We start from the raw sequence: 26,035 nt of genomic DNA, 5'->3' as shown, positions 1-26,035 counted from the left end.
TTATTGTTGGTGAAAAACGAGCAATATATATACTAAATGATAAAGTAAAGTGTAATTATTTATCAAAATAATAGGAACTTATATAAAGCAATTAACAAATTTGAAAGTATTAGCATGTGATTGTGGTGTAGTCAAAGAATTTGCTGAAAATTTAGAAATTTCTCATGTAAGTAAAAATATTCGTTTAAATAAATCACAGATAATATTATTAAATCAAAATATTATTTATTTTTTTCTTATTATCATGCTAATACTTTCAAATCTGTTAATTGCTTTATATAAGTTCCTCTTATCTTGATAAATAATTACACTTTTCTTTCATTTTCTTATCATTTAGTATATATATTAACTTGTTTTCCACCATTAATAAATATTGATATAAATATAAATATTATAAATATTAACCTTTATTTATCAATTGCTCCAGTTGCTTTGAAACAGTCAAAATAGCTTTGCCGCTGTGTTCAAAACCAGTTATGATGTAAAAATATGTAGAGTCGGAACACGCCGACTCGATATGCCTTGACACCCGTGCAACTTTATGTGTTAAGGCATTAGTGTGTACCAGGTGTACAATAGTTTTATAGAAGAGTTTTATAGAAATAGTTAACAACTTTTTTCATAGTTCTTTAGTCCCACTTGGCGCCATTTCCTGATATCATATTTTTTTGTAGTTTTATTATATATACAACAGCTTTTTTTTAGATATATACGACAGGTTTTTTGGAAAGGTTCTAAATATGTATGACAATTTTTTTGACAGGTAAAGCAATACTGTTTTGTTTTGGTTGTGTGCTCATTTACTATAAAAATAGAAATAAAAAAAAAGGCGCACGTGTTACGCATGTATATCCTAGTTTATATAAAAAGAGCATGAAACGTTCATACATGATGTGAGAAAGGTTTTAGGCAATATTGTATGCATTATGTAGGAATTATCTGTAAACTTGAATTTGGACATTTAGATGTTATATGGAAGTCTCATACAACGTATTTCAACATTGAGCAACGTTTTTATTTTCCATCTATACAACGTTGTGTGAACTTTTTGTTCTATATGGGATGTAGAATATTTATGTTTTGCATTACATCAGAATTATTCATTATTAAATATAGTTTACAGATATTTCATGACAAAGAAAGAGTGAAAAAGAGTGAATGTCGCAATATTGCAATTTTTATATTCTTGCCATATGAGAAATGTCTTTCATCTATGATACATTTCACGTGAGAACTTTGACAGTTCAATACGCATTGCATTCTAACGTCAACATTCCAAACATTTTTTAAGCTATTATTATCACAATATTTGTCGGAATTATTAACCGCGTATAAAGAAGATAAGTTTATAAAATCAATAATAATATATATTTAATAATAATACATAAAATATATCAACATCGATAAAAGTAAAGTGATCTGAGAATACTTTCAATATACGATCTCTCTGAGCGCGCGAAGTTTTGATAAGCTGATTAGTTAACTTTAAACCCTTTCCATTTAAAAACTATTGCAGCCACGACAATTTTGGTATTAAGATTTTTATCTCCAAATGATGTCAGGAATCTACCATTAACGGGTGATACAGTATGTCTAAGTTACCCTGTATAGTTTATTTTATCTTATTAATAAATTTAGTCTTATAATGTCTTTGCAATAAAGTAAATTGTCAGTACGGTTGTGTATGCGTAGGTTCTTGCTTATACAATAATTGATACAATCGACTCATTTTTATAATTTAAGTTTCACAGAACGTTCCTTTTCTTTTACTAAGCATCATAAAATTCAACTAATAAAAATTTATGAAAATTATTCTACACAACTCGATATCAAATATTGTTTTGATATGGCAATGGAAAAAGCAACAATATACAATATTAAGAATGATAAGTAGCAAGTAAAAGTGATAACTGACAAATAACAAGTATTTAAGATCCCTTTATTAAATGCGTTAACAGGAAACTTGAAAACAAAATTCTTAAACAGTTTAAAGTTTTCGTGTCTTATACGTCGGAATTTTATTAAGTATATACATATATTTTTTTTAAGTATATATTTTTTTAAGATAATTCTATCAGCTATGATCTTAACACTAATGCTTATCTTGAACTAAAAAATGCGATTTTGTAAAGTCTTTATTTACAGTATAATATAGGAGTTTCCTGCGATATCTAGACATATATTTCCTAAATACATTAATTTACGTACATAAATCTTGATACAGCTAACGGGATTATCAAGCATTATACAAATGATGTCAGTCTTATATAAAGAAAGTACGGTGAAAATTATAATTCATTAGTATTTTACAATTACTACTTAATTGGCTACTTCTACGCTCTATCATTACTACTCTCGCAAAGAATGGAGGTTGACATGAACAGTTGAAGAGAAATCGTGTATGGTTTTCTTTCAGTAACACATTTAATTTCTTAATAAAATCGATACATTTTTACAAGGCAACTTATCATACAAATACTTAACAAAATAATTCAGACAATAAACGTTCTAAGAGAATGTAATGATTTTCAATTTATGTCGGCGGTCTCTTATTTGATTCGATTATACGGTCGTCCTTCATGGAATTTATATCTTTGCGAAAGCTCGAATTGCCATAACATTCTCCTTATTTCTTTCCTTAGAAATTATTTCAAACTAGGAAAAAAAAGAATATAGATATTGAGAAAATAATGAACCAAATGTCTAGCGTTGCTCGACTGGCTGATTAAGGCCGGTATTCATAGTCCGTTCTTATATTCAAGATCGTCTTAAGCACGAACTTATATTCGCTCTCTTCGTCAGACACAATCTATGTGTGACGAAAAGAGCGAATATAAGTCCGTGCTTAAGACGATTTTGAATATAAGAACGGACTATGAATACCGCCCTATAAATACTGATTATTTTGTGTTAAAATTGCATTATCTGAACATGCTTGTAACATATTTGATTTTTTACATGTTTTACTCGTGAAAATGTTGAGTGAAACACGATAAAATTTGTTATACATGAACATGTTCATCTCGATCATAGCTATACAGTATATCGAAATTACTATTCAAACACACTAACCAATGTGTAACCATTTCTTTCGCAATATACGATGAATTGTCGTAGTTTCATAGTCTTTTCATATATCGTATTAAATCTTTTTATAATATTTGATGAATCTGATAGAAATTTTTCAAGATTTTCTTCTGGACCCTCATACAATTGTTTCAATTTTTTTAATAAATAAATAAACATTAACATTGATTTGGCACATATATAAATATAATTCATGTTGGATGCTTCAAGCTATTTAATATAATTGCATACAATCGCTACTGTTTTCGTTAAAATATAATAACAAAATCTCAAGGTAATACATAAAGAATTGATCAATTATCGAGTTCGTTATCGGCAATTTTTTTCGAGCATTTGCAAAGTTCTATGCGATAAGATTAAAAGCTAAAAATCCTACAACATTGTGTAAGCAAAATAATGAAAGAATCGTTCGTACAAATAAGCATTGATCCATCGCAACGCTCGTATATATAAATTAAAATTGTCATCATTAACAAATATAAAAACAAACATCAATAACAAAGCATTTGTGAGTATGTGCAGCATTATCATTATAATACAAAAGATTTAGAAGCAAAACCTGCCCAAAATGTCACATGACGCTGTGCTTGATCGATCAATTGATTGATTAACCAATGTTTGACAGGCCCAATGTGACAAACGTTTACTTGACAAAATAAAAAAAATGTCCCACTAGATTACCCTCCCGAAAATTTCGAGATTTTAAATCGAAATTAAATGCAAATAAGTAACGGATATATGCACACACGCACGCACGCACGCACACATGCACACGATATATGCAGGCCGCGATATCGATAGAATCATCCGTTCGAGAATGACATATGCACAAATTCTTAATATCTTAATGAGTTTAATAATTTACAGAAAAGTTTTGTGTGCGTTTATGCGCACGCGCGCGCGCGCGTGTGTGTGTGTGTGTGTGTGTGTATGTGTGTGTGTCAAGTCTTTAACCCGTTATACGTAATACATATAGACTTAGACAATTAATAGTACCATACGCGAAAGCGAACCCAAGCGGCACTAAACTTCGCAAATTTTATCGGTGAACCAAATGATTGCGAAATAATTACGATACCTTTGCACAAATGCACACATACACATTTGTACTCTCTTTCACTCTTTGCCTCCACAAGCATAATTTTATTATTTATTAACTTTGCAGAAAGGGAGAGAGAGAAAAGGGTGAAGAGGGAGAAAAGGGCGCAGGGAAAGAGTGAGAGAGAGAGAGAGAGAGAGAAGAAGAAGAAGAAGAAGAAGAAGAGAAAAATGATAAGAAGGAAGAAAGCGGAAGGGCGAAGAGAGGGAAGGGAAAGGAGGGAGATACATAAGGGGGACAAGGAGAGAAGAGAGGGAATACAGGGTAGGAGAGGGGTGGATGGAAAGGAGAGAGCGAGGGTGAAAGGGAGGGGAGATGAGGAGAGAGAAAGAGAGAGAGAGAGAGAAATTTACACTAAGGATAAATGTTAATTTTATGCTTTAAATTATCCAATGATTGCTATAAATTTGTCGCAACCAGTGGCGCATCCATGGTGGGGGGAGTTAAAACCTCGGAAATTTAAAATTATTATACTTAACTTTTTTATTAACTTAACAGCAAAAAGTAAAAAATCTGTAGTTAAATAAAATGCGTTCAAACATTTGTATTTTTTGTCTGTTATTAACTATAGTCACAATTTTAATACTTCAAAATTCACGCCAATATCCTTGTACACAAATAATTATGATAGCTTCTCCAGCTATACTGCTGTTCGAACGTATATAATATCTACTTTAAGATATTCATATTGTGAAAGGATTTAAATAAGTTACTTAAAAAACATGTAGCAGCCATAAATATATTGCTTAAATAATCAGAAAATTTGTCTATATATATAGACAAATTTTCTGATTATTTAAGCAATCCAGTTAATCTGATTATTTAAGAAAAACCAAGAAAACTTGATATCAATTTATAATTATGCTACTATAAAAATAAATTGTATTTTTTATTAAACGATGTAACATTTTTATATTTTTAAGTATGCAATATAAAATTATCCTGACATTTGGTCATACTGTTTCATTTTGTGTGTGAATTTTAACCCTCCCCCCCCCCCGAAAAAATATCCTGATTGCGCCACTGGTCACAACACAGATATGTTTTGTTAATAAAAGTTGGGCCGCAATGCATTTTGAATTATTTATAACTTTAAATATAAAAATTATGCAATATAAAATTATCCTGACTTTTGGTCATACTGTTTTATTTTGTGTGTGAATTTTAACTCCCCCCCCCCCGAAAAATATCTTGAGTGCGCCACTGATCACAACACAGATATGTTTTGTTAATAAAAATTGGGCCGCAATGCATTTTGAATTATTTATAACTTTAAATATAAAAATTACTTAATGCTGTAATGTTTCACTTTATTAGTAATTGACAAATAATGATAATTAGCAATATTAATTTAAAAAATAATAAAAAAATTTTTGCAAAAAGCTAGATAAAATTATTTGATGCTCTGCATATATTAAAAATATGCAATGCAAAAAGCTTTGATATAATAAGAACTCGAGATTAATGAATAGATCTTCAAATTATCTATATATGCAAATCTAGTTAATGTTTTAACTATTAAAAATTTCAAAGTATAAAACTCACAATATTTGTATATTATGTCAATAATATTGCATCTCTCCTTACTTTTATTTGATTGTATAGAAACACTAATTCGTACATTCGCATTCTATTATAGTTTATTTCCCCGAAATGGCAATTGCTTATACAAATAGAGATAAAATATAATTTCTTGTTAATAAAATTTAACATTTGTAAATATTATAATTAGAATGCGGAAATTCGTGAGATTTCACGATGATTTTATTATACAGTGATGCAAGATGAGTGCGTGCGCGCGCGCGCATGTGTGTGTGTGTATGTGTGTTGTTTCTTCACGCCAGTAATATACATATATAGAATTGAAGAAAGTTCAGATTCAATTTCAAGTGGCGCATGCGAAAACAATCATACATGGACCATCTCAATGCATCTTAACATCGCTTGCCAGAGAAGGTTCATCGTAATATCTCATGTCTGCACCCTATTTATAGTATAATTGGACTAAAATAACAATATTCATTATTGTGTGCAATAATGTTATAAATTATTTCTTAATTACAATTAAAAGTAAGATTGAACAAGTATAATAAGTATTAAATAAGCATAGAATTATACGATTCTTTCAAACTTTCAAAAAAATCAAAGCAAACTTTCGAAAATATTCCTCAGTCGATACTCGACAACATCGCAAAGTTATGATATTTAATGTAAAATTTGTGTTAAACGTTTTATGGTACAAGATAGTTTTGCTATAGCACCTTAAATTTTGCAAATAATTATTTTTTTAATTGCACATAATGTTTCATTATGATCTAATAAAATATGTAATTATCGTCTCTATCACGCTGTAGAAATTACACAGGCGCTTTGTAGCAACTAAACCAGCTTCTAAACTCGATAAACGTTTATTGTTAAATACATATGGGAACCGAAAAAATACACAATCGCCTCAAGAGATTTAAATTGTTCGTATTAATAGTAGATCCCGAACATTTTAATGTGTTTGTCGTACCGATATGAGCGCGCTTTCTATATTCATTTCTGAGGTCCGACACCACTTTAGAAGAAGTCTATTGGCCTCGATTGGTGTGTATATAGTAGACCTAGAACTGGACGGGGATGGGAAAAAAATTTGATGGAGAGGATTATCGACATCTAATTTCTTATAATTTCGATACGTATACGTATTAATATATGTATATATGCATACATAGTACTTTAATTTATTTATAGACTTCATGTTTAGAGAAGAGTAGGGAGATCATTAACGTGACATGTCACATTCTATATTTTACGATATATAATTTAATAATGTGGCATTTTTTAATTACCAGTTATTTATCGAAAACGTTGATATACAATAGACTTAGCAACCAAAAACGATTTGTAGCGCGCGCGCGTGCATTTTATATACGGGGTGTTCCATAATGTCCATGCCAACGCTCGTGTGCGGATAGAGTGCAGTAAATTGAATAGAAAAGTCCTTTATTGTTTTGCAATTTTCGCAATAATAATTGAGATATTAATTTTAAAAGATTGACGAATAATCGCCTGTTGTGCGCGGCTAAACCATGGGCTGTACATTCTAGGCGTGACAGCAATAAAAATCGCACAGCGACGAAAAATAACAACGCATGGCGAGAGCAGGAGTTGTAACACGCGTTGTTATTTTTCGTCGCCGTGCGATTTTTGTTGCTGTCACGCCTAGAGTGTACAGCCCATGGTTTAGCCGCGCATAACACGCGATTATTCATCAATCTTTTTTAATTAATATCTCAATTATTCGTGCGAAAATTGCAAAACAATAAAGGACTTTTCTATTCAGTTTACCGCAATCTACCCGCACACAAGTGTTGGCACGGACGTTATAAAACACCCTATATATACAGGGTGTCCCGCACAAGGTAAATCACCTCTCGGGTGCAGGTAGAGCGGGTTAAACCGAGTAGAAAAGTCCTCTACCGTTTTGCGATTTTCGCAATAATTAATGAGAAATTAATTAAGGAAGATCGGCCAGTTTACGCGAGTCTAAACGCGCGGCGAGAAGAAACAGCCCACTGTTACGTGGTCGCTAGGACGCAAAGATCTACCGTTACGCACCGCTCGTATGTTGTCATTTGTACAGCGCTCCTCCCAACGCTTCGTCGCGCGCCTAGTAACCAAATAAGTCGGTTGTACCGCCACGGGTCTCTTCTCGCCGCGCGCTTAGACTTGCATGGATTGGCCGATCTTCTTTAATTAATTTCTCATTAATTATTGCAAAAATCGCAAAACGGTAGAGGACTTTTATGTTCAATTTATCGCGCTCTACCCATATACGAGCGATTGTTCCATCATTCTGAAACACCTTGTATATATACACACTCTTTTTATATATATATATATATATATATATATATATATATATATATATATATCAAGAGACACGGTCGCGTGTCTCGCGCCAAGTTCATATTGCAAGAGACCGACTGTGTATCTTTACGCGAGTTATATAAGTCCCTTAATTATGTGTATATATATATATATATATACAGGGTGTCCGACAATTGCTGAATCACCTCTTGGATATAGGTAGAGCGGGTTAAACTGAATAGAAAAGTCCTCCACCGTTTTGCGATTTTCGCAATAATTAATGAGAAATTAATTAAAGAAGATCGGCCAATTTCCGCGAGTCTAAGCGCGCAGCGAAAAGAGACAGCCCACTGTTACATGGTCGCTAGAACGCAAGGATTTAGCGTTCAGCACCGCTCGTATGTTGCCGTCGTCAGTTGTAGAGCGCTCCTCCCAACGCTTCATCGCGTGCCTAGTAACCAAATAACAGTGGACTGTATCGCCACGGATCTCTTCTCGCTGCGCACTTAAATTCGCGCAAATTGGCCGATATTTTTTAACTAATTCCCCATTAATTAAAAAATATCGGCCAATTCGCGCGAGTTTAAGAGCGCGGCGAGAAGAGACCCGTGGTGATACAGCCCACTGTTATTTGGTTATTAGGCGCGCGATAAATCGTTGGGAGAAGCACTCTATGAATGACAACGGCACATACGAGCGGTGCTGAACACTAGATCCTTGCGTCCTAGCGACCACGTAACAACGGGCTGTCTCTTCTCGCCGCGCGCTTAGACTCGCGCAAATTGGCCGATCTTCTTTAATTAATTTCTCATTAATTATTGCAAAAATCGCAAAACGATAGAGGACTTTTCTACTCGGTTTAATCCGTTCTACCTGCACCCGAGAGGTGATTCAGCAATTATCGGACACCCTGTATATATATATATATATATATATATATATATATATATATATATATATAAATTAAATATAGTGGTCTTACTATATCCGTCACATATCACAGAAGGAAGTGCTAATAACTATAATATAATCTTCTTGAACGCGTAATACCTAACTCGAAATTTTATATTAATTATCCAAAACGTTGAAATACTAGTTTTCAATGCATTGGAGCTTGAAAAGCACTATTTCGCCACGATGCTGAGTCTATCTTATATCTTAAAAAATGATGAGGTTAAATACATCGTATAAAAAATCACTAGCATTTTAGTATTGAAATCTGGAATTTTATTTGCCGGTCTATATGTACGATACATACGTAAATATAAAACGTCGCGTTAGCGATCTTCCCACTTGTCCCCGTTCGTAATATTCACTCAAGTGTCATTGATCTTCTCGCACAGCTACATTCATCTATCAATATCGTTTCTGCATCTCGCGAATTCCTGACCAATTTGATCGGAAAGTAATTTGAAAGATCGTCGCGCGCGCGTGTCGTGTCTCTTTCATAGAACGCTCATTTACAAATATCGACCGCCTCTCGTTAATGACCGTTTAATGAATATGGAACTACTTACGACTAACGCTAGACTATACAAAGTGCTACCAATAGTAGCGGACGGGTACGTCGGGACACATCCGATCTAATCACGGATGTGATTCTTAATTTAACTTGTCTGATACTGGGCCTTTGTGAAGGATAAGACCCGCTAATCGCGAGAGTAACAAATTGCTTTTCGTTCGCCAAACGAACGACTTAAAGACTAAACTTGTCAGTCACTCCCGTACGTACCCACCACCACCACCACCACGACTTCATCGATTTATTTCCTAGATTCAATCCCGCTGAGAACTGTCTGATCGACTCGCTTCTTCGGTGGAACCTACGCGATGCTTCCTGGCGATTCTCTTTTTATAAAAAAATCCGAATCTGGTATCATGGTATCATAGATAAATGTGGCACATTGTATCAAATATTGTTCTCTTAGAATTGCATAAATTATAAGTTTTAATTATGCATTTATGATCAAAATAGAAATAATCTTATTTTTTTCTTTTAAACATAAAATATACTACAAGGTAGCACACAAATAGTTGACACATTTAAATTTTTTATTTGCATCTTTATTTTACATCGAATAAGATTGCAATTTCAGGTAAAAAATGTGATGTCCTTAGAAATTTATTTCATGGTATAACATGTTCGATATGATCTCCATTGCGCCGAACAACCTTTGCAAGGCAAATATACTCGTTTATGATGACTCTACGAAATATGTCCTCATGGATCTCACCACACAACTGTATCCGGATTCGCATTTTCATAATGTTTGTAGGTCTTAATGCAAAAAGTTGTTTTTAGGTATCCCCACAAAGGAAATCACAAGGATTTTAAATCGAGGCTCAAAAGTCAAAGGTCAAAAAAACCTTGTGGTGCTCTGGATAGCGATTGGATATCACAGTCACCGAACGCTGTATTTTGGATTATTTGTTGGATTATTCAAAAATAATCCAACACATTTTTTTCTGTTTCATGAAACAAAGCATAGATGGCAGTGCCTTACAATCATATTGCCGAATCCAACACTAACGGTGTGAGAAGTCGCGCCATTTTGCATAAATTGAGTATCAATAGATTGGTCGCGAGACTCATAAGGACATAATGCCGCAGAGTCACCAAACAAACATGTGCATTCGCACATTCGTTTCTAAAATTGCAATCTTATTCGATGTAAAATAAAGTTGTAATAAAAAATTAAAATGTATCAATTACTCGTATGTCACCCTGTACAATAATAATATATGAGTATAAAGGTAAAAATTGCTTCATGTCTAACATGTAATATTTTTCCAATTAATTGTAACGAAATTATATATATATATATATATATTGCTATATTACTAGTCTGATACAACGGGTGTTTACGATAATTCAAGTTCGAGTTAGTTTCACTAGGACCGAAAAATGAGATAGACATAACCATCTAGAACCTTTATGATTCACCTTATGATTCATGACAACTCGACGCTGTCTTGTATTGCTTGAGTTAAATTCATTGAATTTGTTGAGTTTATTGAGCAAATTTTATTGTAATAGAAAAATGTCAACTGCAAATCAGTCTATGAAAGAAACAAATAATGTTGGTATGTATGTTGGTATACCTCTTTAATAAATTAATAATAATATAATTAATAATAATAATAAATGACATTTTTCTATTACAATAAAATTTGCTCAATAAACTCAATAAATTCAATGAATATAACTCAAGCAATACAAGACAGCGTCGAGTTGTCATGAATCATAAAGGTTCTAGATGGTTATGTCTATCTCATTTTTTGGCCCTAGTGAAACTAACTCGAATTTGAATTATCGTAAACACCCAACATGATAAAAAAAAGTGTAACATTCATTACAATAGCGTTCACTGTCGTAGTCAAGTTTTATTCACGCACGCATACCAACACGAAATGTGCAATCGCAAAGATACATCGGGTTCCTCCGGCAAAAGATACCTCCCGTCGCGTTTCCGGGGACGTCCGGTAAGACGCGCCGACCGCAAGGCGCGTCGTGCGCGGTGCCCCACTATCGCCACATTAATTTCTAATGCAATGTACATGAGAGAGAGATATATGTATATGTATATATTTATGTATATGTCTATTAGATATAACCGCGGCTCCGAAACGGAAAAATCGAGAGGAAAATAAAATACATCGTTGTTCGCAATTGCTTGAGTAAGGATATGGATCGAAGGATCGTTCCTGAATATCGCCGAGACGTTTTAACGCTGTCGGCGTCAAATATGGACATCCAGTGATTCGCCTATTATCACTCACCGACATTGTCTTTGTTTGTTTGCTCCTTTTCATTACCTTAAAGTCATCATTGGGGCGTCGCGGTACAGATATGATACGTTGGGGGAAATTTATACGGAGGAGTGGAGGGGGTGGGTGGTCCTGGAGGCCTTCATCGTCTTTGACTATTTGCTTCCATTACTCGCTTCTCTCTCCCTCTCCCCCCCCCCTCTCTCTCTCTCTCTCTCTCTCTCTCTCTCTCTCTCTCTCTCTCTCTCTCTCTCTCTCTCTCTCTCTCTCTCTCTCTCTCTCTCTCTCTCTCTCTCTCTCTCTCTCTCTCTCTCTCTCTCTCTCTCTCTCTCTCTCTCTCTCTCTCTCTCTCTCTCTCTCTCTCTCTCTCTCTCTCTCTCTCTCTCTCTCTCTCTCTCTCTCTCTCTCTCTCTCTCTCTCTCTCTCTCTCTCTCTCTCTCTCTCTCTCTCTCTCTCTCTCTCTCTCTCTCTCTCTCTCTCTCTCTCTCTCCCCTCCCCTCCCCCTCTCTCTCCCTCTCTTTCCCCCTTTTTCTCTCTCCCCTCTCTCTCTCTCCTGTCTCCTCTCCCCCTCTCTCCTCCCTCCCCCTCTCTCTCTCCTCATTTTTTATCTTTACATTGACCTGATCAACATAGAAGATTTGTCTCTTCGCTTGACAAACACGAGACACATCTTGTATACATCTCGACTTTTTTTACTGACTCATCATGGGGCAGTACTACGCCTCGACCTGATCCTCTGGGATCATTATATCGGGTGCCATCGACAGATCCTCTGCTATGTCCTCGTCCTGGCCAGAGTCGTGGCCATGGCTCTCCGAGTATTCTCTCTCATCCGTTTGATCCTCCTCCGTTTCCTGCTCTATGGAACCGTCCGGCAGCTCACGCTTTATTAATCTCGTGTGCTTTCCTCCTTCGGGACTGTGGCTCTCTTGTTTTATGTGCACGGCCGGTTCATCCAGCGGCGACCTGTTGAATCGACGACACGCGCGAACGCGTTGTATACGCTTATGAGTGAAAAAAAAACTTGCAGACACCAGCATGCTGGTGTTGGAATATATGTTTTATAAAACGTGACACAAAGCAATATTTTTTTTAGCGACACCGTCCGCACTGCACCGACAAGAGAATAACGATTTCACTTTTCCAGAATTGTTTCATTGCGGCAGTTTCAAGCGGTTTGTCAAGCTGCAACGGATAGTTTGTGTTTTGCGAAAGAATCACGAGGAGAAGGGTGAGCAGCTTTTGCATCGTGCACGATAGAACTCAAAATAGGTCATGCAAAGTTAGTAAATACGTTTGTGAATTAAACAAAATTTGTAATTTTGAATAAATAAAAAAAACTAGATATCTGTTGTCACTATTTCACTAAGCTGAAATATTTCAAAAATATAACACAGACGTTTGCAATGCACGCAAGTTATCGTGTAGATTCTAACAACGCTTTAGTCAAGATTTGATAAAATATGTTGTAAACATGTAAAATATGTTGACATTTAAAGAGAAATGAATAAAAATGGCGCGCTTATGTGAATCACTTACATTAAGTCATTATGAGGTAACACATGTTCCTTATCAGGGCTTGTCGCTGTGGAGGTGCACATCGGATTGTTCAAAAATCCCATATTAGACTCTCCGAGTGCCTGGAAATACTCAAATTGCATTAGATGGTTAGTTATTACCGATTTAATACCAAATATTATTTACTTAACCATTATAGATATATTCTTATTTCAAAAAAATCAATTAATAATTTTTATTATGTATTATTAATTATAGAAAAAAGCACAATTTTATTTTTAATTGATTTAACCATTTATTATATTTGAAAAAATTGATAAATGCGAAAGTTCGTGAGATTTAAAAAAATCTTTTAGATGGACATTTTTTAATATTATATAAATAATATTTTTCATTCTATTATTTGTATCAATATTAATCCATCTTAACGCATCTCAGACTACAAAATTGGATAGATAATAAATTATAAAAAATTATATAAATATAACTTTTAATTTTTTAGAAATTAATTATTAATAGTTACCTGCAGGTTGGCATTTAGCGCGTCACCGTACATAGTAGGACTGTGCGTTAACGTTGGACTCTTCGATGGGACACCCCTAGATATTGACAGAAAAAAATATATTAACAATATACGAAATTCAACTATAAGCATATATTTCCTGGAATAAAACGTGTGTATAAGGTTTCTTCTATTGTGTCAATGTATGGAACGGATTTGAGAAAAAAGAGGAACAAAAGAGGGATGTATATGTCTGTGCGTGTACTGAAGTTGTAGATATGTAGACGTATAAAGACAAAAAGGGGAGAGAGAAAAACAGACAGAGAGAGAGAGAGAGAGAGAGAGAGAGAGAGAGAGAGAAAAGAATAGAGAAAGAGAGAAAGAAGTGTAAGAGAAGAGAGATAAAGAGAATTATAAATATATCAAAAATGTATATATATATATATATATATATATATATATATAAATATATAAAAAGAGATTAACAAGAGATTAAAAAATAATGAGAAAAGAGTCCGAAAACTCTTATCTACTTACAGTGCCTCGTAGTACGTTTGCCCACTGTGCTCGCCTCATCGGTGATTTTGAGTGAGATTAGATAAAAATGATGGAAAAAATGTTAAAAAAAGCGCTCCTGTTTCGAAACTTTATAAATAATTTGGTATCGATCAGATTTTCTTTCTTTTCTTTTTATTTTATAATACACAAGTTTTCAAAACAAATGTGCTTATAAACGGTCACCAGGTTACCTGAGTTTACTCTTCACTTTTCTTACCTCTTGCGAGTCATATGAGTACTTGATTCAGTTGTGTGTTATAACAACCGACCAAATGCCCTTTTCTTTCCGACGATTTGCAAAAGAACACTTTTTGTACTATTCCTTGTGAGTAATTACCATCAAATTTTAATAAATATATCCAGTTTTAGTGTTATCGTTGAAAACCTTAAGAGAGATTTAAAGATACATGCAAAGAAAAAGAGACAAAAAACTTCCTGAAACCGTTTATCAAGACACAAGGAGCGCTGAGTAAAGAGAAAAGTAGAAAAGGGATAGTGAAGATATAAATAGAAGATAGAAAGTTAATAAAGAGAGTGGGAAAGGGCTAAAATTAGAGGAAATGAGAGAAAGAGAGAGAGGGGTGGAAAGAGGGAGAAGGGGAAGAGAGAGAGAGAGAGAGAGAGAGAGAGAGAGAGAGAGAGAGAGAGAGAGAATAGATAAAATTTCAAAAAGTATTTAAAAATTGAATAGTAAAAATTTCTATAATTATTATCAAATATTACTGGCAAGAGATTGATTGAGTTCACGTGGTACCTGTGATTCAAGATGAGTCGTAACCCGATGAAGATTGAAGAATCCCACCCGAGATTATAGTTGTAACGCATAGTATACACAATTTACACATGCGCGAATAGCCTTGACTTACAGATTCATTCAACCAAGGAACCATTCATTCAATGCGGAAATACATTAGCATAATGTATAAGTTACAAAGGTCTATTTTGCAATTCTCAATTTTTTTCTTTACATTTGATAAATAATCTTAAAAGTATCTTAAATCTTTAAATCTTTCAATCTTTAAATGCTTAAATCTTTAAAAAAATATTTTCCAGTTTTTATCTTGAGTTATGTAATTAATTGAAATTTTGTCAAAAGTTTTTTTAATGATTATTTTAAAATACTTTTAATACTTAATTTTTAATACTTTTGTAATTAATATTATGTCATCTAAAAAATACTTTTCAGTAAAATAAGTATGACACGTTAAACTTTAAAATTGAAGAATCTTTAAAAATATCATTTAATAAGTGTCCGCAAAATGTATGTTAATTGAGAATGGCAATAGAAATTGCAAATAAAAAAATTGCATTCTATAAGAATTGAACGACCGTAACTTTGTCGGGACGCTCTACTACGTCATTCTGTAAAAATCAAAGTAAATGAAAAAAATGGCAAACACAACATCCATTAATGCCATGGCAATTCTATGCTCAGAAAGAGGGAAAGATGATTCTTTCCTATTATGAAAGAACCGAAACAAAGAAGGAAACGGAAACAAAATTTCAACACAAAAGAACGCTTGTCCGCACAAACACACCACTTTCACCCAAGACGGTACGAATGGCACTACATTAAGCATCATACGTTTAGCAATATTTTCAAAGTGGGTGGAATAGTTTAGGGGGCTTAACCAGGAAATGTATAATAAGGATCATGGTAGTTCATGCGAGCAATCACTAAATATATTGAAGATCGCAGCAATCGTCCTATTATTGGACATTGCTGGACGTTATCGATGTTGCAGGACCGTGCAGGTCTTAAGGTCTATCACAGAGTGCGAGAGCCTCGGACTACAATACTAGTGACGTATACGGAGATATCATGTGAATTTTGCCTTGAACGTTATTTGCAAAAAATGTGCAAGATTTTTAGATCTTTCGAAATATAGAATCTTTTCAAAGAGTAAAACTAAAGTATTCTTTGTTTTAATTACATGATTTCTTTGACTTATTTGAAATTGAGTTTTTTTTATTCGCAAATATGTGAATTTTAATTATCTTGAGATAAACTATAAATAAAAGTTCTACAGAAATTTAATTAAAATTAAATAAAAAATATATTTTATTATTTCTGAAAGTATCTTTTTAAAGATTAATTAATCTTCCTCGAGTCTTTTGATTTCAATATTAAAAAAAAAATATTATCTCTAAAGAATATATATTGTTCAGAAAATATATGTTTAAAAGCAAATTTCAGACATATACTATATGTGGCAAATTTTTTTACTTTAATTCAGTGCTCGGAATTAGTCTGAACATTTCAGCCGATTTCCGTGGTATACGCCTCCTTTCCTCTCTTTACCGCGCGCGCCGCAGCCGCTAGGGCCAGCGCCGCCGAGCGTTAGGAGCGGCACTATCTGATTAGGTTCTGGAGTAGGTTCTTCTCCCTATTTATTAAAATTTTTTAAAATTTATTAAAATTTATTAAAAATAAATTTTTATTTTTAAATTTATTAAGTGGAAATATTTCAATAGATTTCTACGTCACCCATGAAGTACTAATACTGACACGTTTTTCAAAAAGTGGTTTCTATCTACATTATTGCATCAATTGTTCATTCTCATAAAAGGTCAAGAAAATCTAATTAAGAAAATCTCTTATATATATTTTTTTTTAAATTAAGAATTTATTTTTATCTTTAGTGGAATAGGTCTACGGGGGAAACTACTTTTAAAAAAACGCGTCAGCATTAGTATCTTATGGGTGACGTGGAAATCTATTGAAATATTTCCACTTAATAAATTTAAAAATAAAAAATTTATTTTAATAAATTTTAATACATTTTTAAAAATTTTAATAAATAGGGGGAAGAACCTACTCATAATCAGATAGTGTTCTAACGCTCGGCGGCGCTGGCCCTAGCGGCTGCGGCGCGCGCGGTAAAGAGAGGAAAGGAGGCGTATACCACGGAAATCGGCTGAAATGTTCAGACTAATTCCGAGCACTGCTTTAATTAATCTTATCATTTATATTCTACTTTTGCAAAAAATTTTATTTGCATTTACTATATATGCGTAAATATAATTTAAAATATAGAAATATAATTTTTAAAAAATTTTATTTATTTTTCTAATTATTTAAAAATAATAAAATAATATTTCTACAGATTTAAAATCGTTTATATATTTATATGATTGCCTGTATGGCTAAGAATAAACGTGTAATAAAAAATTGAAATAATATTGCACATTCTTATAAATAAACGAACAAGGTAGTAATAGGGTAATAGGGTAACTATATAATACTATCCAGTTTTAAGGAGTCGGATTTTAAAGGCACTCGAGGCAGGCATGATGCGGAAATCATTTTCAAAGGGATTAGATCAACTGCAAAGAGCTACTTCCTGCTGCCATGATGTATTTCATTCAAATATTTTGCAATATAGCTTTAAAATAGATGAAATTTTGCTATAAAGATATACTACTGTTATATTTCGAAATTAATTAAATGAAATTTAATTAATATAGAAAATGTACATTTAATGTCTACGTCTATAATTGCAGCTGTTAGCATCATAATAATTAATTTAAAGTAAAAAATTTAAGAAATTGTTTTAATTTAATTTAATGGTGGAGGAAAAATTTATATTTGTTTTAATAATACAAGTAAATAATATTGTACAAATCAAACGTTAGAACAATTAAATACTTTTAAAAATTTTTACATTTTTCGACATATTTTCACACCAGTCTATACTTTATTATAGGACTCTGAAACTTTTCACGTTCAGTTTTTTCTCAAAACCGTTTTAATACAAAAATAATAAAATAACAAAATGGATTTGTTGCTTCGAAGATCTTTACTCTCCAAAAAATGTCAACACAATTTCGTAGTAACAGCTGCAACACTGCACACAATTAAAGTAAGTACACGCCAAAATTTCCAAAGGCAGCAGGTTGAAAAGCCCATTTAGTGGTTCAATTTATAGACAACGACCAAGCGAAAACGTCCCGGTCGCTGCGTTCGTAAAAAAAGTACCGCGGTAAGGTCAGAACGTCGCGCCAGCCAGCCAGCAGAATTCTAAAAAGTGGTAGTGCTTACTGTGCGGAGAGGTGGGGTGGAGTGGGTGATGGGGTTGGGTCATATTTCCTGGGGCGGCCGCGGGACAGATGCCGCCGCTTTACGAACTCGGCGTCGTCCACCATCCAGAATGAACCGAAGTCGTCCTCATAGCGCACAAAACACTTGTGCAATGATAGATTGGTGCGGATCGCGTTCTGTATACACAGACAAGACCACCAAGAAATAGAGAAAAAGAGAGTAAAAAGATAAGGTTTCTGGTTGATTTTTTTTTGTAGTTGATTGCGCATTTTCGCTTTTCTGTTTCTTTCTTAGTTTCCGCTCGGCTTGTTCGCTGTTTGCTAACTCTTCGTAACAGGGTGGCCTCACGTACGCGCACGCCAGTTATCCCTTGCCATCGCATTCACAGGACCCAGACGCACCGATTACGCTAATGCGTCCTTCGCCAGCGGCTCCGTCACTCTATCATGCCGAGACGCACGAATGATCTCGATATGATCTCAAAATGTCGACTTTTAGAGAGAACAAACAGCAGCACAGATTCGCAAAGAAGGGATGGATAGATTTAAAAAAAGAAAATAAAACAGAGACGTAGTAATAACGTACTAAGACGGCTCCTTTCACTACCTGACAAAGTGCAACACTGCGGTTCTCACTCTGTTCCGGGCAATTCCGCTTCCGGGCTTCCGGGTATTCGAGACTAGACTTGGCCAAATACCTGGCCCCGTCATTCTCGATCGGGTTAGTCGCTGCAAAGCTTACATGCTCGTTATAAAAGCACACACGACGTACTACGGATTCCCATCTTTGAATGAGGTTAGCATCTCTAAACTCTCTTTCTATCTCTTTTTTTTCCTTTTCTTTTCATCTCTGTTGCGGCTCTTTCATCAGCGACGCACTCTCACGCACATCCACGCACCCACCAGATTGCCGACTACCATCGCATGACGACGGGCAAGTTAAAAGTTCACACACACGGGTTCAAACACAGTGATGATGGTAGTTTCTCGAGTATTTAACCAACACAAACGTAAAGAAATTTACTTGCGCAAAAATGTGAATATGTTGCTTTGCTTTCGGATTTAAAAAATTTTTTAAATGCGCTCCAGATAAAAAAAGTTAATGTAGAATAATTTATGATTTTATAGATTTCAATTATGTTTTAAAAATAATTACTATTATTTATCAATTGTAGAAGCAACTTCGAGAAACTGCATATTAGCAACAAACATACAGATAGACGACACAAGCGACGTACAGTAGAGATTGTTATGGCGTTAGGTGTATAAAAAGGTTTATACACACACTGATCTATACGTATGAATGCGCATGTATCAAATACAAACAGGTATACAGGTACAGTATACTATAAAAAGAGATGTAAAACAGGGAACACGACGTAGATACCGTGAAGACAATCAAATATTATGATTAAAAAAAGAGAAAGAGAGAGAAATGCACAAAAGAGCGTGCGTGTATGTGCGTATACATACATACGAAGGCCATGAACGCACTGTTATGTGCACCCGCCTTGAGTCGCGCGCGCACACACACACATACACATACACATACACACACGCACACGCGCGCGCAAACACACAAACACACATACACACACATACACACACAAATATATATATATAAAACAGATATATTAAAAATACATGAATATATAAAAAGAGCTATATGTATATACGTATAAGATAGAATATTAAATATCCTTAATGTATATATAAATATTGATATAAAAATGTAAAAAGTATGTAAAAAGTCATATAAATATGATATAAAATTGTAGAAAATTGGTAGTATAAGGGGCTGGTTGGGAAAGTTTTAGCGGTACAACTATGAATATGATAAGAGTAAAAGCGAATCGGTGAATATATATATATAATATATAAGTATTTATACACATGTAAAAAGATAGAGAAATATAGATATATAAAAAGGAGATTAGTGGAACATGATGGGAAGTTGTAGGAAAGTTTGTAATCCGGAGAAACGATCCCTCGACATATCGAGAGAAGGAAAAGGATGTGCTTTCAGTTCCGTCTCCGAAAGTGATAAGATATATTGATGTGAGAGAAAGAGAGAGAGAGAGAGAATAAAAAGAGTAAAAAGCGCGTTTGTAGTTATTTTTTCTGATCGATGGGACATGGGGAGGGGCAACGTACCCAGTCGTACTGCAAGCGCGCTGTGGGCGTCTCTTGTAAAACTCCACTTCGTCCACCGTCCATACGGCCCCTTTCACGTTTTCGACTCGCATGAAACATTTGTGGAGAGACAGGTTGTGTCGCACTGCGTTCTATACAAAATAATACACAGACTAAATAAGCAACGCAAAAAACGAACGAAGCCAACTCAATCACGGTTCCAGTAGTCGGCGGGAAGGAAAGGATCACGGTCATTCGTGGCGGATATGATGCGCGCGCGCGCGCACGCGTGTGTGTGTCTCGGGCTTTTGGTTATGCAGGTGACCGAGTGTCCTCGACATCAGGTGACGATGACCAGTCATGTTGATGAAACAAAGATGGATGATGATCGTGAGATCGCGAGGTGGAATCGTTAAATGAGTCGCGCAATATTGTGCGTGTGCCGTGTGATTTGTGAAATGTTAAAGTGCCAACGAGCAGCGTTGTGAACGATCTTGTTAAATATTCGAGCACAAAATTGAAAAATATCTATTTCATATGTAATAATAAACTTGGATTAAATATTACTTTTTATTATTTTTCTTTTACACTAATGTATATTTCAGATAATTATGATACATAAATATATTTTTAATATTAGATAATATTATTATATATATTTTGTGCCGCACTAATAAAATTTATTGAATTAAAATTTTGATAAAAACGTAAAAAGGAGAGGTATGTAATTATAAGAAATTATAACTTTGAGACAAACAATACAATCTCGTCATACTATCTTCGTATTTTTTACATGACGAAAAGTCATGTCAACTTACAATTGAATTTGCAAATACTTTGTTATTATTATTTATCTCTTGTATTTTTGTACGAACAGTTTCAGTCTCTTGATGTTAATCTAGATTTTATATTGCTCTTTTGTTTAATTACCAATAACACTTTTTATAGTTACGATCTTGATGTAAATTAATTTTAAAATGACCTATTCAACAACGCTGCTCTTGAAAACTTGAATGTCATCCATCTTTGAAGATGCGAAAGAAATACATATTTATTGTATAAGCAAATATGTATGTAAATATAAATATGCATAAATAATTTTTTATAATTTATTTATACATAAATATTTTTTTCCATGTATTTATAAAATAATATATTAAACAAAGAAAAATATTCTTAAAAATACTCTATTTTACTTAAATAAGCAAAATGTTTTTTTTATGTTGTATAATACAAATTGCACGAAAAAATAATCATTTTTAATCTATACTTTAAGAATAAAAATTGAATTGTTTAATTCTGTCTTTATCATTCAAAGATGGAGACAATTCAGCACTCTTGAAAAATGTAAGCAAAGCTGCCACCTTAAATTTAAATTTTCATCGCAAACTTAAAAATTGCTGCATCGATTTTATTTTTTGTTAAGACAGCATTGTATTGGAAAAGTTTAGTTCCAGATTTAATACAGCTTAATATTCCGGATAAATATTCTTAGAATGTAAAAAGAGCTTTCGAAGTGCTAAGCAAATGAACAAAATAATGCAAACTAATGCAAATTAATGTAAATGAAGAATATTAAGTAAGCGGTACAAATCACTACGAAAGTGCAATTGTATGGCATTTTACTTATCTATCTTCATAAGTGCAGTTACATTCAATTTACATTAATTTTATTATTTCGAAAAAGAACAATGATTTAGGTGGCAGCTAACAAGGACAGAAATTTGTATCGCGCGTTACATACACAAAACAATAATAAATACAGAAAATTTAATCAACTGATAATCAATAATTATAACGCGATATCCGCTGACAATAACGATGATGACGATGATGGTGACGATGGTGAACGAGAATGATGATAATAATAGTGATGATTGCTGTTAGCACAAGAGTAAACCGGCAATGAATCGCGGCGTCAAAGGCCGAAAGATGATGAACATAACGAACCAAAATTATTAATCGAAAGAGACACGGTTTATGGCATTCCTTTATCGTTAATGCACAGCTAATCATCTAAGTCTAGGGGCAACGACAACAATTATTCATGCCGCAGGGCCGAATAAAATTGATGCAGCCGCTGTCCATAGTCGCCTCAGCGTGTGAGCCTCTTTCGCTGCTCTGCTTTCCACCTGGTACACAAACCTGTTTACATTCTTATGTTTTCATGTACACATAACCATGCGAGGCGAAGCGTCATGGCAAACGTCAATTACTTTCACGCGCACTCGCACACACGTAAAAAATGCACGCGCGCAAACACTCTTACCAACAAGCGGATTGTCATGTCAGTTTACAAATCGATTATGAACCATCAGTATGTTATACTTCTTATTTTTCAAATTCCTCAGGAATATGAAACCTATTTATTTTGGTACTTATTTTAGTTACATCGATATACGTCGTTTAATCAACAATTTTACTCTACCGATTGGTTTTGAATCAAGAAAATAATGTTTTCACATATCGTACTCATTCGCAATATGTTCAATTCATAATAGAATGTAAAACAATTTATATGTAAAATTTCTATATATTCTTGCTATTATTTAATATGCTTTTGCAAATATAAAGTGCAATTTCTCTTTCAGATAAATTGATAATAATTCACTTGCAATGACAATTAACGTAATATGTCTATAAAAATGTTATGTTTTAATAATCATCTATAAGAATTTTTTAATAATGGATTCTATTTAAATTTAGACTGTTAGTTTAGTATCAGTTAATTAGTGCATTGCTGCGCGATATCGAAGGAAAATAAGGAAGAATATAATGATAGATGGCTCATAAATAATTCGTAATACGTCATATTTCACATGTTACTATGTAACCCCGTTATTCAAGAAGGCAACATAACTATCATTACCAGCTGCTCTGCCCAGCACGTCACTTTTAGCCTGTTAATTCAAATCAATATATGTAATTATATGTAATTCTCGAAAGCTTTCATCCTTCCTAGTTAGGCGCATTCAGTTTAATTCGCTCGTAAATACAAATTGCTTGGTTATTTTATGCTTGTGAATAGCACAAGCCGATTAATATTAAGTTCATCCAGTTAACGGAGAATTACTTTCATTTTGTTGATAATTTTCCTGCTAAAATAATTGCGTTTAAAATACATATATTTGGATTTTTAAAATAAAAGAATAGAAAAAATAAAAAGTATTTAAACGAATTTCTAGAAAAATTCTTAAATATTTTTTTTTATATCTCTTGTCTATAAACGAATAATTAAAACTCAAATTAAAAGCTATTATTTATCTATTTGTCATTTAATTTCGTTGCTTTGAGACGATTGTACTACTGAAATTATAAAATGTACCTTCCACGTTGCTGCGTTGCGTCGGAAATAGCAGAATGTGTTTTGGAACCAGTTGTAAATTTCGTTGAGCGTCAGTTGCTTCTCGGGAGATTCGATGATAGACTATGGAAAGAGCAATTTTAGAATTATATTAACTTCTCCTATGCTTTTCGGCAAATTATATAATCAAGACAGTAAAATCACAAACAATGAATTTTTGTATGTTTTTGTATGTTTTATGTAATATCATTTCATTCACAAAAATTTTTTTAAATTTTATATTATTGTATATTTGCTAATTTTGGAGTGGGTTATAACTCTTTAATAACATACAATCAATTAAATTAATAAATAAAAAAATAATCTTATTGTATTTAAATAATAATAACAATAACATACAATATTTAATCAAAATTTAATTATGATATAATTAAGTTAATTAATATAATTAAGTTTTGATAAAACTTAATTATATTTAGCTTAAATCAATTAAAAATTAATTTTCAATATATATTCTCAGAAAATAGCTAAAATACAAGTAATAACAGTACGCTGCATTCAAAACTGTTCCACATTAATAGAGAAAGTCCTTACAAGAACTCATAATAATATTGATGTGATACGATAACGAAACGTACATGATATTCGAAAGATCTTTCGGTAATTATATTAACCACTTACCTGCCGAATTAAAGATGCATACGTGAACGGTGGTCTGACATCTGCATTCTTGTAGAATTCCCTATTTCGCTGAATTTCTGAAACCGGACGCAACAAATTTCATTTACCTTGCATTATTAAAATCGCTGATTGGAAAGAGCTAATATTCTTATTTGATAACAAATAAGTTAATACAGTAATTATATTGTAATAATTTGTTTGCATAAAAAGATCCGGACAGCATCACAACAAACAAGCAAACATTATGCCGATCACGAAATTAGAATAAAATCCCGCCTTTAAAACGTCGAGTGAATCAAATTGTGCAAATTTTTTATAGCATTTATCAATATTTCGGAAAACTAGATAAATTGATTTTTCCTTAAATTAAGTTTTCATTAAAAACTAGTACATTTTTAATTGAAATATGATCACATAAAGCTATAGTAAAGTTATAGTAAAGCAATAGTATCACATAAAGCTTTCTATATTTCGTATTTTTTATTACATTTTCTTTTCAACTACTTTCTGATTTTTCTGAAGATAATTTGAGCTTCTCTTATGGATTTCTGGAATTTAAAATAATGAGTAATGACAAAAATTAATATAAAAGTTATATACCGATGTGTAATATATCTATTAGGTTGTCCCAAAAGTTCTTTTCGTAATTTACGCGCTAAGCATTAAAAGAAGATTTTGCTATCCATCTGGTGGGACTGGAAGGGTGTGGTATATTACGAATTGCTTCCATTCAACCAAGTCATTAATTTTGAAAAATACTGCTCCCAACTCGACAAACTTAAAGCTGCGATATCCAAGAAACGTCCGGAATTGATTAATAAGCGAGGCGTTGTCTTCCATCACGATAACGTTAGGCCGTATGTCTCTTTGGCCGTTCTAAACAAGTTGATGTCGTTTGATTGGGATGTTCTACTTCATCCTCCTTATTCTCCGGACCTCGCTCCTCCTGATTACTATTTATTCCTTTCTTTAAAAAATTCTCTTTGTGATAAAAAATTTCACTCTTTGAATGACATAAAAAATCACCTCGATCAATATTTTGCCAGTAAATCAAAGACATTTTGGAAAAATGGCATCATGAGGCTTTCGGAGAGATGGAGAAAGGTGGTAGAGCAGAATGGCTCGTATATACTTTAATAAATTGTGTCGTTCATAAAAGATTGAGTATTTAATTTTTAATACGAAAACGAAAAGAACTTTTGGGACAACCTAATATCTTACCAAAAAATAGGATATTTATTACAAAAAATGCTAATTTTTTAATTGTAGAGATATTTGTATGCATGCTTGTGCACAAAAAAATTACATAATCAGAAAAAGACAATCTAAATATTGAAATTCTCAGTTTTTATTTTAATGTGTTACAACTATTTTATTAGATAATGATAATTGTACACTATAACATTAATTTTTTTATATTTAGATTAAAATTTATGCTCTTGTTTGCAAAAAATAAAAATGATTTTGAATACATAGATTGCCTCTTTCG

General features: G+C 33.1%; 1 protein-coding gene across 13 annotated transcripts in view; it reads right to left on the bottom strand.

Annotated features, from left to right (window-relative positions):
* Window positions 1–12,169: 12,169 nt before the first annotated feature.
* The window catches only part of LOC105676570 (forkhead box P), a 286,205-nt gene continuing 272,339 nt past the window's right edge, over window positions 12,170–26,035 (bottom strand). For 10 of the 13 annotated variants that reach the window (XM_012374631.2, XM_012374622.2, XM_067356015.1 and 7 more), the window contains 6 exons: window positions 24,547–24,623; window positions 23,887–23,988; window positions 18,430–18,605; window positions 13,851–13,926; window positions 13,349–13,458; window positions 12,170–12,775 (listed from right to left, as the gene is read on the bottom strand). In XM_012374631.2, coding sequence (XP_012230054.1) covers window positions 12,526–12,775; window positions 13,349–13,458; window positions 13,851–13,926; window positions 18,430–18,605; window positions 23,887–23,988; window positions 24,547–24,623 — 791 coding nt within the window. In that variant the 3' untranslated portion in view covers window positions 12,170–12,525. Of the gene's footprint in view, window positions 12,776–13,348; window positions 13,459–13,850; window positions 13,927–18,429; window positions 18,606–20,582; window positions 20,714–23,886; window positions 23,989–24,546; window positions 24,624–26,035 lie in introns of all 13 variants that reach the window. The other 3 variants (XM_067356013.1, XM_067356014.1, XM_067356016.1) reach the window with 3 other exon arrangements.

The sequence above is a fragment of the Linepithema humile genome, chromosome 5, assembly GCF_040581485.1.
Source record: "Linepithema humile isolate Giens D197 chromosome 5, Lhum_UNIL_v1.0, whole genome shotgun sequence".
Classification (NCBI taxonomy): Eukaryota; Metazoa; Arthropoda; class Insecta; order Hymenoptera; family Formicidae; genus Linepithema; species Linepithema humile.
The sequence above is the reverse complement of the archived record's forward strand: the minus strand, read 5'-3'. Positions and strand labels throughout refer to the sequence as shown.